Source organism: Chrysemys picta, chromosome 5 (assembly GCF_011386835.1).
Source record: "Chrysemys picta bellii isolate R12L10 chromosome 5, ASM1138683v2, whole genome shotgun sequence".
Classification (NCBI taxonomy): Eukaryota; Metazoa; Chordata; order Testudines; family Emydidae; genus Chrysemys; species Chrysemys picta.
The window spans coordinates 24629896-24643441 of record NC_088795.1 but is presented as its reverse complement, the minus strand read 5'-3'; the positions used below and the strand labels follow the sequence as shown (position 1 = coordinate 24643441).

At 41.0% G+C, this 13546-nt stretch overlaps 1 protein-coding gene across 15 annotated transcripts in view; it reads right to left on the bottom strand.

Moving 5' to 3' along the window:
- Positions 1 to 13546, bottom strand: part of FAM13A (family with sequence similarity 13 member A) — a 207411-nt gene that overhangs the window by 145351 nt on the left and 48514 nt on the right. For 11 of the 15 annotated variants that reach the window (XM_065597492.1, XM_065597497.1, XM_065597494.1 and 8 more), the window contains 2 exons: positions 7575 to 7734; positions 432 to 512 (listed from right to left, as the gene is read on the bottom strand). The exons of 1 other annotated variant lie outside the window; for it this stretch is intronic. In XM_065597492.1, the coding sequence (XP_065453564.1) occupies positions 432 to 512; positions 7575 to 7734 (241 nt within the window). The remainder of the gene's footprint in view (positions 1 to 431; positions 513 to 7574; positions 7735 to 13546) is intronic. 3 more of the 15 variants (XM_065597496.1, XM_065597489.1, XM_065597495.1) reach the window with 1 other exon arrangement.

The window sequence follows — 13546 nt, the reverse complement described above, 5'->3', positions numbered from 1 at the left end:
GAGGAGAGTTGCACCAATGCTAAGCCCTTTTGAAAATCCCACCCTAAAAGTAGTGTAGATCAAAACACCATAGTTCAGAATCTAGTGAACTCCCCACAGTGAAAAATATCTACACTTAACCTGTCTGGAGTAGGTCTGCCTGCTTGTAACATGCCCTTCTTCTAAACATGGTCTCAACTTTATCAAACTTTAAAATGGTTATAATACGTAGCTATCACACAGAGTTCCTGTGAAACTTGACTGATCAATTGTGTGACTAGTTAATGAGAAGCAGCATGAGGATTGAGGAATCTGAAGAAGAGGACCAACGGGATCTTGGCAACATGAAAACTCTCACTCCCTTTACCCCCCAAAATTCTTGTTTCCCATCTGGCAGGGAAACTGAACAACAACAGAATGGTATGTCTGCGAATATGCCCATTTTACTGTACCTTGCTTCGTAGCGTTGACTTCGGTGCCTCTCTTTCTAAAGCTCTTGTCAGATTGATAGGCAGGGACTGCTCACAACTGGCCTAATATAAGGAGACCCCAAAAATAAACAGACAATAAAAACACTTAAAACTAAACATGCACACACACACACACACACACACAAATAACTATTTCTATTTACTCAGATCACTCAGCATTACTGCCAAGCACCTGCCTGCTTATATATACACAATAGGCAAAGCTCCCTAATGATTTCAGTGACAAAAATGTGGCAGTTATCTTTAAAGAAGGTACTCGAGAAATAGAGATGGAAGGAGGGAGGAAAAGATCTGCTCTCTGATTCAATCATAGTTGAGCTGTGCTATACCTGAAGTACTCTATTTTATTCTCACAATACACTGAATTTAAATAATCTAGCACTTCACATACGGTACAGCCGAAGTTTACATCATTTGTACATATGCAGATCTGTGTATTTATTCAGGATTATATTAAGGGCTCGTTAAACTAGCTCCCCCAGTGACAAACTATACTAGCAATTTCTACTTCGGTTTAAGTTGTGTCTACATGGAGGGAGGGAGCGTAGCTATGATGGTTAGTGATGTGATCTTCACTTTCCTAATTAATAAAGCTATACCAACAAAACTTTGCAGTGTAGACCTGACTTTAGTAACACCACTATCTATTGCTTTATAATTTTGCAAGTGCTTCAGCTAAATGAACGATTATGTATTAACAACACTAACCCAATAACTCTGTTTTACATAAGTACAGTGTATAGCACAGTGGGATCCTGGTCCATTAATAGGGCTCCCAGGTACTAAAGCAGGGGTCGGCAACCTTTCAGAAGTGGTGTGCCGAGTCTTCATTTAGTCACTCTGATTTAAGGTTTCACGTGCCAGTAATACATTTTAACGTTTTAGAAGGTCTCTTTCTATAAGTCTATAATATAGAACTAAACTATTGTTGTATGTAAAGTAAATAAGGTTTTTAAAATGTTTAAGAAGCTTCATTTAAAATTAAATTAAAATGCAGATACCCCCGGACTCAGGCAATGTGAGTGCCACTGAAAATCAGCTCGCGTGCCGCCTTCGGCACGCGTGCCATAGATTGCCTACCCCTGTACTAAAGTAATACAAATAATTAATTATTATTGATAATGATAATAATAATAATAATACTTAAAGCTGCTGAGTCAAGAGCATTAGAAAGAGATGCCAAAATTATACATGTGATTATTTGAGGATCATCTGATCTTTCCCGTTCCTATTTGACTTATACATAGACTAAACATCATAGCATTCCTTCCCCGCCTTGGCATTCAACACACTACTGTAGGTGAAGTGTTTGGAGGCTTGTAAACTTTCCCTTACACATCTCATATTGCTCATTTCCTGTCACCTCTCATCTTAAAATGTCATCTTGGCTGAATCACTTTTTGCTCCTATTATAAATATGCCCATCTGCTCATTGGCGGACAACACTGAAGTACTAAACAAGGAAACATTACCCAGAAAGCCAAAGAAAGATATCCACAGGTGCTTTTCCCCACACTGCTCTCTGCTCTCTTATTTGAGTCTGCTATCATAAACACTGATTGCTCTTTGGCCCAGATGGGAGAGACCTGTTGTTGTCTTGTCCAAATATGGTAATACAGAAAGAAAAGAAAGCCTGCGCTGTTTATCAGCGCTACTATATCCTTAAGGTGGGGTTTTCAAACAGGATCAATTCCCACTGACTTCAATGGGAGAAGAGTTGAGCAATGCTGAGCCCTTTAGAAAACCTAGCCTTAGTACAATTTTAGAATGGCATGGAAAAATATTAAACTGGACATAAGTAGAAGGAAGCTGTTCAAAACTTCAAAAGCTTCCCCGGGGCAAAAGACACATTTGGGACTAGAACACGGGTCTTTCTTTTCCTGACCAGTGGAGGGACAACTCTCTTGTGTTTGTTACATGTATAATGCCCAGTATCTCAGCCGAGATGAGTGAGGGGGAAGATTGGTTGATTAAAATTAGGGAGGAAGGTGAGGGACTTCACCACCAGACTCCCACTGGGACAGTTTTGGGCAACTCTTTCTGGCCATTGTCATAGAAGTGTTTAGGCTGTTTTAGATAGTTGCGAGAAGAGGGCTGAGACTATTATTTTAAAAATTGCTGCGTGCAGGATATTTTCTTTCCAGTAATCCAGATGGAGTTTGCAAAAGTATAAAGTGGAAATGGAGTTTTACCACTGACTTAAATGGGAGCAAAATTAGACCAATGCTAACTACTTTTGAACATCCACCTTCATTGTTCTACCTGGAGATAACATGCTTGATTCTGCAAGGGCTGAGCCCTCTGGCCTGATCCAATTAAGTAATTAAGCATGTGGCTAAGATTGAAGTCAATGGGATCACTCATGCTCTTAAAGTAAGGCACATGCTTAAGTATTTTGCTTTGCTGGACTGGGCCCAGAGCGCTCAGCATCCTGATGATCAGGCCCCAAATGATTTCATTTCTAAACACAATTGCCCTTGATAGTTCTCTCACAAAAATCTAACTAAGCATTCATAGACCAACAGTGGACATAACGCTGTGCTAGCAGCATATACATTTCTGCTAGAATACTGCTGTGATTTGAAGCACAAAGTGCAGAAATCTGTTTTGCCAGCTAATCCCCTATGTGAAGTGGAACCATTTAGTTGAACAGTAGAAATGGGTGAAGGGAAAAGTACATTCCACATAAAAAGAAAAAGCTGACAGGAGACCAGTTTTCATATCACTCTACAGTTTTAAATCCCCTAACTAACTTCCCCTCCCCTGTTACTCATTGGAATGTACCTAGAAATTGCTTGTAATTTTATAAACAGAGTTTACTTGGTATTTTGCATCCAGGCAAACAGGGGAGGTCTGCTCTGTCACTAAAAGGGGAAGAAAAGGACAATTACATGGCTTTGCCACATCTCCTATAGCTAAACGTGGAGCAGAATCAAGCCCTGTTCAACCCACTGCTTAAGCAAGTTCTGTTGTGTTTCAGTGCAAGCATTTACATGTAATGACACCCTTCTGTGCTGTCAGCTGCTCAGTTATTACAAATTTAAAGTGTTCTGCTAAAAAGACATTTGGGTGGGAGACCTCCAAAGGAAAAAAAGTGTGTGTGGCTGGGAGCCAGGTTGCACTTTTCCATCCAAGTCAGCACTCAACCAAGGCCTTAGCATTTTGCTGAGAGGCACCCTGCTACTGAGTGTCATCTTTCACCTGAGATATACTGTAAGACTGAGGTCTTGATGGTTTCTGGTAATTAAAAAGCCCACTATATTTTTTTGGAAGGAGTGGTAATCTGGCCAGACTCTCACTGGAGAAATTATATTCTGCCTGCTTAGATTCCCTCCGCAATTCAAACTCAATAAAAGCATTCTTCACTTCCAATTCCTAACTGTTGGGTTGCATTGCTGATCACTGCTAATCAGTAGTCACATTTCATCAGAGATGTGGTTGCATAACAATGGATAATTGTGTATTATTGGACTGTCTATAATTGCAGTTTGAACAGCACTTTGAGATCCTCTAGAATGAAAGGCACTAGATATAAATGGAAGGAAGCATTATTATTGGGTAGGCTTCTTAAACCAGTTTATTCACAGCTCAGGTGATAAAATGGCAATAGTGAAATGGGGAATTGATTTATATTTTAATTATGTACGTTATTTTTCAGTTTAATGCCACAAAACTCAGTCAAGACCATATCAAAACACCCTGAGAATTCTGCTCTAAAGCAGAACATGAGTAACATTTTCTTTTAGCACACACATACCCACAGTGCAATTCATACACAGCAGTCCAGTTATACTGTCCCCTTTCCTGGATGGATTGTCAAGTAATAACTAGTTCTGATGTGACACTACTCCATAAAGGCAGAAATTAGGAGGGTGCACTGAGGTTTTATTTTATGGCTCTTGTAAATCAGAGGTATGCAACACACGATAGATATCTAATCTGTACACATAACCCTCTTGTTAATGTGCGCCTACTCTACTAGTTTATCTCTTATTATCTTTAGGCTAGCAAATACCACAGAAAGGAGTCACCCCCAATTTGACAATTATGCCACTATATGATAATGGTACAGAAACTCTCTCAAGGTCATTGAACGGTACCCAAAATTAAGGAATAACAGCCTTGATGATTTTTTCATTGCTTTGAGATTATAATCTTACAATATGGCCTGAGTAACAGGCAGCATGCAGCTGCGCTGTCCCGGGAGCAAAGCAGGGACTGATCTGTAACTTGGAAAGTCTTCATTCAGTCCCTCCTTCCCTACTGATCCATGGGGAAAGCCAGCCCTCTCCTTGGCACAGCTTATATTCCTGTGCACAGCGACTGAGCACATAGGGGGGTGGAGCCAATGACCTGTCCACACCCTTGCCCATCTGTGAGAGAGGTGAAACACACGCAGGGTTGAAGATGCTCATTGGCCCCCTCCCCCCGCCCTGTGCAGACACATAGCAAGAGTCACCATCTCGCCTTTGATATTTTACATTATTATAGCATTGTGGAGTCACTTCTCTTTTTTCCTTCTCATAAAAGCTATTTACTTTTGGTTTCCTCAAAAACACTGAATTTTTCAAAACTCTTGCACTTTGTACAATAATAAAACTACGAGGTGCTGAGTTTTAAATGCTTTGCATCTTGCATGGTTTTCGCAGTCAAGTGTTTTTTCAAAATGCAACTCAAAAACCTGTGATCTTTGCATGGTCTTGGTTGAATGAGCCACGTTTTTATTTTTTAAAAGAGCATATTCTCTTCCTTTAAGAAAGCAAACGGTTTTATCTGTAGTCTGGGCAGATCTTAAGATATCCAGGCCACAGGGAGTCATGCGTCACGTGAGGTCAAGAAGGTGATGAGCATAACGGAGTTCAAGCGAAGATGCTACAGTTCCAAAGTGGGAAGGGATGGCAAAAGCCATAATCCCCTTGTATCATGTTTTACCAGCAAATACCTAGAATAGGCCTGGCGCCTGTTCTAAAAGTAGAGCATTATGTATGCAGGAGGTGAGGACAGCTGACAATCTCGTGTCTGAAATGCATTCATGAAAAACAGGGGAGATACAGGGGAAGAAAAAAAAATCTATACTAAGGCTCTGTCTAAGAGCAGGTTCCTGATTTCAGCAACAAAACAGAAGCACAGAACCATACAAAAACACAAAAGGCCTTTGTCCAAGGCCCTTGGCGCTTGCCCCCAGCTCTGCATCAGGAAGCTTTCTGTGCCAACATTGATGTTTTTAAAAGTCTAAACTGGCGCTGGACAAACACACTTTTAAATTAATTTCCTCCACCTATTTACCCCTCTGTTCCCATCACCTGGGCTCTTCATGTAGCATTTCAAAATAAAGAATTCCCACAGAATTGTGTCCCAATGCCCTAGTGTCGCAGCACACACCTAGGAGGAAACAAGGCTAAAAATACGCCAAGAAGAGTGGAGGAAACATACAGACACAGTGATATGGGGTAGGAGGGACCATGACCTGATAGCACCAGGTGGTCATTTTATTTTACAACATTTGTTTTATTATACAAACTTAATTTTGGATGTTGGGGCAAAAAGACAAGTTGGGGTTAAAGTATGAGGACAGGAATTGTGGGATGAAGGGAGGAGAGAGGGAGAAGCGAAGAGGCAGGGGAGGGGAGAGATGGGTACAGTGGACAGGGAAGGTGAGGTTGGGCACCTGGAGGACTGCAATGGTAGGAGAGGGATGAAAGGGCAGTACCAACCAATGGCAATACAGATAATGATGAAGGGGGTGGAAATACTCCATGTCCAAATTTCAGAGGCCAGGGAATGATGATGTCAGGAAGCTGCAAATGCTCCCCTCGGCTGCTCTCCATGTGGAATGAGGGCTGGGAGGCCACTGAGACTGGCACCCTAGGATGAACCAACTGGACCCAGCAAAGAAGAGCTGGAAGGCTCTGGCATACCTGCATTTTCAAACTGTAGCCAGTGCTCGCTGCACCAGACTCTGTCCTGGTTAATACCCCATGCAACACCACAGAGTTTAACGGGATTGCACGAGGGTGTAAATCGGAGTAGAATCCGGACCAAACTCTTCACTTGTGCAAACACTGCAATGACTGTAAGTCTGCCACTAGCCAGCAGTACATGGGAATTACTCAATAGCTTTGCAAGAAGAATAGACTTTGCACACAAACCACATGCAAGTTGCTGGACTATGTGACCCAGAGCAAGCCAATAAATCTGTAAAGTAATTGTATTTTTGTGACAGGGAGCAACGTGCTGCTACCTTCTGCTGATGCATAAGCTTTTGTAATCTGGAACCTCACTGACTTTCTCCTACATACTGAACTAATTTATTATCATTCCTTTTATAAGTTCCACTGCGCCATCTAGAATTTATTACACAATCAGCAGGTTCAGGGACACTTGCCGGGACACTTGCCAGGACACAAGGAAGGTGACTTTCAGGAATGGCAGAACACACACCGTCAAAGGGCCCATTAAGTATGTATGCAGCTTGGAGTAAACAGGTTGCTCTTATTCCTTTTGCCTGAGCGTTTGGTTACATCATACCAGATCGACTGTGAATAACACCAAACATTAGCCACAGGTCTACAACTAATTGCTTCCAGAAGTACAGGTCTTTCCAGGAAGGTGATACTTTCTTTACTGCAGGTCAATGGTGAGGGACTACGATGTTTTAGGTCGGTGCATGACTGAACCTTTGCCAAGGTGGCCCCTGGGCATTATACTTGCTTGTCTTGGACACTGACCTCAGTCACCCCCCTCCACACCATCACTATTAGATCCACCTTTTTATTTTAAATAAAGGAAATTATTAGAGCTGTTTCCTGTTTAATCATAGGCACTCCCTATGTTAATTTAATAGAGAATAAACATGTTAAATAGAATAAATTCTCAGGGCACCAAAAGGCAAATAGCAGTAGAAAACTGACCTGCTAAAGGACAGAGTCGTTAGAAGAGTGAAATGGTGGTAGCAGCATATGAAGGTCAATATCAGAGAAATGTATTATACCAGCATCAATGCCTCCCATCCAGCTTGTGAAGATTTCTAGACTTCCCCCACATGGTCTCACCTGTATCACAGTATTGCATCAAAACTGAAAGGGCAATATTACAGGTACTCACTTTCACTAAAATAATTCTTGCTAGCTCTTCACATGCATGATTTTCATCATCCTTCTTTGTGTGCTCCAGCTCAAACAAGGTATTATAGTTTTCCAGCATTTTGGCCATTATTTTGTTGCAGATTTCCTGTTCCTTCATACCTTCAAATCCAGAAGGCACGCTACAAAATTGGATGAAACATCAAGCAGAGCATTAGAAGGACTCAAAATACCAGTGTTCTTGTACATAGCCATCATACTGTAATAGATATTCTTGCTGGTACATAATAAAAACTCCCTTTACCTATGAATAGACTTTCAATGAAAGAAGTTCTAAACATTCAAACTTTACCTTGTTTACAATTATTGCAATTTGTTCTCAATTAATTTGACCTGCTATTAAAAATGTGGTCACACCTTATATTATATGGTACATTTATAAATAATTTACAATGAGTTTAGAAATTGTTAAATAGAGGTTATAAGCATATTACAGACATGAGCAGTATGCTGTATAGATGGTTTTAAGTAATCTGTTAACACGTTGGACTCTAACAACAACAACTGATTAGCCATGTATTAATCATTTATTAACAACTGATTAGCAATTAGTCATTTATAACCCCTTAAACTATTTATAAGTGGACACTTAAAAGTGTGACCAAAATGCAAACATTTAAAAGGACAGCGGCAACATGTAATCTAGTCAATTTAAATTGTTTTTAAAAACTTAGTAAAAAGTAGTTTCCAGCATTAACCCTGCCCTTGTGTCCCTCTGACAATTTTTGTGGTTTTGCAATTATATTTTCTTATTTTTTAAATGTTTTTCTCTCTCCTGTTGCCATGTGACAGACCCACACAAACAACAGGGGAACTAACTACTTGACTGACTATACTGGTGAAACAGACTATACACAAAAGTGCTATTACATGTACAACATAAACACACTGAAACATTAGAGGATTAACATCCTGTCTCTGTCACTCCCCTTGCTATCTCAACACTGGGTTCCACTTCAGAGCAGACTGTTCAACAAGAGGAAAGTTAACTGCACTGCTTAATAACTCCCTACGCTTTTGCCAGCCTTAATATCAAATGTAAACAGTGCTTTTGAAAATCCAAGTCCTTGATACCATGTAAATGTACCCCTGTGACAGTAGAGCCCTTTCACAGTAATATCACAGAAAATCTAAGTTCCTCTGTTCCGAAGGGCCAAACACATACCATCATCCGTTCCTCCCCATATCTCCCTCCTGGCCTCCTTTATCCAATAAGACAACAGTAAGTCCGATCCTGCAATAAACTTATCTAGACTTTATTCATTTTAAATGAAAATGTAGCAAGAAACAGTTGAACAAGAATACTAAAGAGACAGACAAAGATAAACTTAGGTTATTATTTTATAAAACTTCTGATCAAAGTAACAAAGTCTTATAGGTTCAGCTTCTGAGGCTTATCCCAGTTGTGGCAGCCAAGGGTCCTTTACCTGGCAGACAAAGTCGTTGCCTCTTAGGATCCAGTCTGGTAAAAATAATCTTGTTTCCTTCCACTAGTCAGCTTTTACCCAGAAACCCTGCCATATGACTGTTCTGACCCCAGTGCTCACAGATGCAAAAGGTGATGGGGGAGTCCATGAGGTAATTCTTCGGTGAAGTCATCCTGTGTGGGAGTTCCCCTCTCTCCATTGTCCTGTAAGCTGTTTGCTACCTATTGTATTGAGACTCAAGGAGTTTCCTCTGGACATGTTGCTTTTTAATGGGCATCAACTGACCACTCTCTCGTCTAAGTGGTGTACCCAAAACTCAGCAATGACTCGTTATCATGAAGACTGTCCCAGACATATGAGAGTTATATAACACACATGTACAGATATTACTCTTAGCAGGAGAAATACAGAGATTAGCATGAGTATTACAGTCATCCGTTCACCAGCATTTAGAAAAGTCCAAACACTACATATTTGACTGCAATTTTAGTAACGTTCAACCAGCATTAAGCCTGAGAGACTCTCAGTTGATACGTAGGCCTAGAGTTGGCCTAAGCCTTCAGCTTCACAGTCTCTCTGATCGGTCTTAGATCGACTAAGCTATGTCGACAAAAGCTGCCTTGCATTGCCCTAGTTGTGCATGCATCTACGCTTAAATTTGCCTCCCACTGATGTAAGTGGCCCATTACACTGGCACAGTAACACCATCTCCATGAGTGGCGTTGCAATCTTTAGTAGTCACCAGTTCATTTCACATACAGGAGGTCCAGTGATAGAACAGACATTTGATAATCACCACTGAAACCCAATTGTGCAACAGAAACTCAACAAGTGGGGCAAATATACAAAATAATCTACCTAGATATGCAATAGCCTACAAAATGCACCAGAGGAATGGCACACCTGCAAATATTTTCAGGTTATTTAGGAACATGACCGGGTGCAATTTTGGTGTTATTATCCTATGTCTAACATTAATAATTTGAATTCTAAGTAGTAGTGTGCTAGATTTCTATTGAATCAATTATTTTCATTCTCAGTGGCTATCGCATTACTTCAGATCTCCACTAACACTCTACAAACATTCCAGACATTTTATTTACATAGAGACACAATTTTACAATGCAGTTTTACTCTTAACGGCAACTATTTGTTCCTTTCATGCATTCAGAGTCATATCTGCCAATGATAGTGACAAAAATAATGTTTTTACTGCATTTTACTCCTGCTCCTCCTTCAGAGTTGATAGAGCTAAGAGAGAATGAGCTGAATTCTATTCCATTCATGCATCATCAGATTTACTAAAATCCAACCACTGGCACTTGTACACCACAACCAAAAGATTACCCAGGGCATCATGCAATAACAACAGAGTTGTAAGTCCAACCACAGGTGTAGCCAGGGGCCTAGTTTGCCCTGCCTTGTAACCAAAGGCCTTGAACCTTTTTAGTGGTGATGATGCACATAATGGAAATAAAACATGACTCTCAGATTGCAGGGTGAGTCTGAAGAGCTGAAAGTTAGAAAAGTAAACGTTTCTTTACTTGTAAACTGAGCATTTTTAACCTAGAGATCAGTAAGAGGCAACAAACCCCACAAAGTTACCTTTCAGGAATGGTTTTTTTTCCTAAAACATCATTACTGCCTCTAAGGCCTTGATAGTCTAGTTTGGATCAGGTGATGAGTGCAAATTACACTGGTAGTGGGTACACATCACAAAACTAACACCTAACCACACACAAGAGGCAGCCTGTAGTCCGAGGCAGCCCAGGTCTATAGTAACAGGTGTGTTACAGGTCAACGACTGAGCACTAAGGTGCAAACTTTAATCTCCAGCCAGTAATATTCATCCCTCGCCTTCATAAACAATAAGTCCACTCACAGAATTTAAACAAATAAACAAAAAACTTTAACACCTCCACTTAGGTAACAATGCTAAAATGCTAGATTCCGCGTCAGAACTTCTTGTGCTATTGGAACTCCGCAAAGAGGGCAAACACTAGGCCTGATCTAAAGTCTACGGAGGTCCATGGGAATCTTTCCTCTGAGTTCTATGGGTTTTTGACTCAGTCCCATTTTGCTCAAGAACAACTTTTCCAGAACTCACTTAGCATCTTACAGGATTATAGTATTGTAACTAATAATCAGATGCCAACAACTATATTATGGCAACTTAATAATTTATACATGAAAAAAGTCAGACAATATTAAAAGTTAAGGCCCTCAGAGTAACACTACCTCCTCCACATTACTCCAACTGTGTATTAAAATGTAAATGTAACTGCCTAATTAATAATAAAGAGCTATTACATAGATATGTGAAACAGGAATGATTTGACACTCTTCTGAGAGCCTTAGATTTTTCATTTTCTGGTATTTTCCATGTTGCAGTTTACTGCCCTAACATGGCATTGAAATAAGGAAATTAAATGCCAAAAACTTGGTATTTTTGTGAACGGAAAAAAGAAACGAAGAGGACTCCCTAAAACTCCCCCCCACTCATATTCGTTATTAGTATAAAAACTTCTCCTCTCCTCCTACTCACATCCATCCAACTTTGCAATCAGTCCAGAAACAGACTCCTTTTGATCCCTGCCCTGTGAGAAAAACCCTGTGAGCCCTACCCATCCCAATGAAGGCTCCAATAGCATCACGCAGAAGGAGTGGCTACAGAGGCTCCCCTCACACCTCACTGATGAGCCGTTCAATGGGGAGTAGAAACAATGCCTAATCTACTTTGCTGAACATGATCACTGGAGACCAGAGGAGTGAGCTGCTGTAGCTATAGCAATATACTAAAGTCCTGACTAGTGTTGGGTCTAGTAAGAGAAGGGAAATCATACCCTTTGGTCACATCTTTGTGGAGAAATACAAGGGAAAAATCAACAACACTTCTTCCCAAGCAGCACCAGGGATTAATTCCAGTCCAACCCCTAGCAAGGCAGGACAAATGTTCAGAAATCTCCTCATGCCTGGCTGTGACATAATAATGTTTGTATGCAGGTTTGGCTCTAGTGCTGGGGGCCTAGCTCTATTGCCTGATAACAAGTTCTCTTTTTAGCTCAAGCGGTAAGGGCCTGTGTTTTGGAGCTGTAGGACCAGAATTTTAGTCCTTGCTGGGTGATTTCATCAAGTAACCCATGTCTGTAGCATTTGGATTTCATTATATCAAGGCTTCCTTAGGATCTGCAAAAGTCTTTGAAATTCCCTACTCATCATGCTCACACACAAAAATTACAAGAGTTGAAATATTTGCTTAACTCAGAATTTTCTTCCTTCACAGTTGACAATAACTATTCCTTATTGAGGACTAGGTATGTGCCTCATCTGAATTTTTTGTCTAAGGGTATGTCTATACTATCCACTGGATCGGCAGGCAGCAATCAATCCAGCAGGGGACGATTGACCCCTGAACGCTCTCCCATTGACTCCTGTATCCACCGTTGCAAGAGGTGCAGGCAGAGTCAACTGGGGAGTGGCAGCAGTCGACTCACCGCAGTGAAGACACCGTGGTGAATAGTTCTAAGTAAATAGACTTCAGCTACGTTATTCACGTAGCTGAAGTTGCGTAACTTAGATCGATCCCCCCCGCCCCCTCCCAGTGTAGACCAGACCTAAGTGATTTTGAGCTACCAGTCAGCAAAAAAAGAGCATTTATATATTTTAGTTAAAAAACATATTTCCTTCATTCTTCAGTAGCTCAAAAAACATATTTCCTTCATTCTTCAGTAGCTCAAAAAACATATTTCCTTTATTCTTCAGTAGCTCAAAATGGCTTAAATTGCTTTCTTCAAGCCCAAAATAATAAAAAAAAAATATCTGGAGCAGGGCCGGCTCCAGGTTTTCTGCCGCCCCAAGCGGCGGGGAAAAAAAAAAGCCGATCGGCAGCCCTTCGGTGGCAGTTCGGCAGTGGGTCCTTCACTCCCTCTCTTCCTCTTCGGCGGCACTTCGGCGGCAGCTCAAAGAGGAAGAGAGGGACTGAGGGACCCGCCGCCAAATTCCCAGAGAAAACCCAGACGTGCCACCCCTTTCTATTGGCCGCCCCAAGCACCTGCTTCCTTAGCTGGTGCCTGGAGCCGGCCCTGATCTGGAGTGAGCTCCTACAGAGTTTCACCCCCAAAGGAAAGTTTTTCAAAAAGGTTTCAACCAGTGTCAATCGCACTGTACATAACAGGAGTTATAGTCTAAGCTTAATTTGCGATAGTGACTATTATACCAATTCATGTTCTGAGGTATCTTTTTTAATGAATACCCTGGCCCCAATCTTACAGTCCAGGTGTGCAGAGCTCATTGCAGGAGCAGGAGCAGTGGGGGCTGAGACAAAATCTAACCAAACATAGCCTGAAAGGCACTTTGGGCCAATGCTAAAAGTTAAACAACAATTCTAGTTTTAAAGATTCAGTCCCTCGACCTTCATGTTAATAGTCTGTGCCCTCTGTCTGTATACGTAACATGTCACCAGCAGCCAAAATAGTTACAATTCAAATGAATAACCCCTGTTGAAATT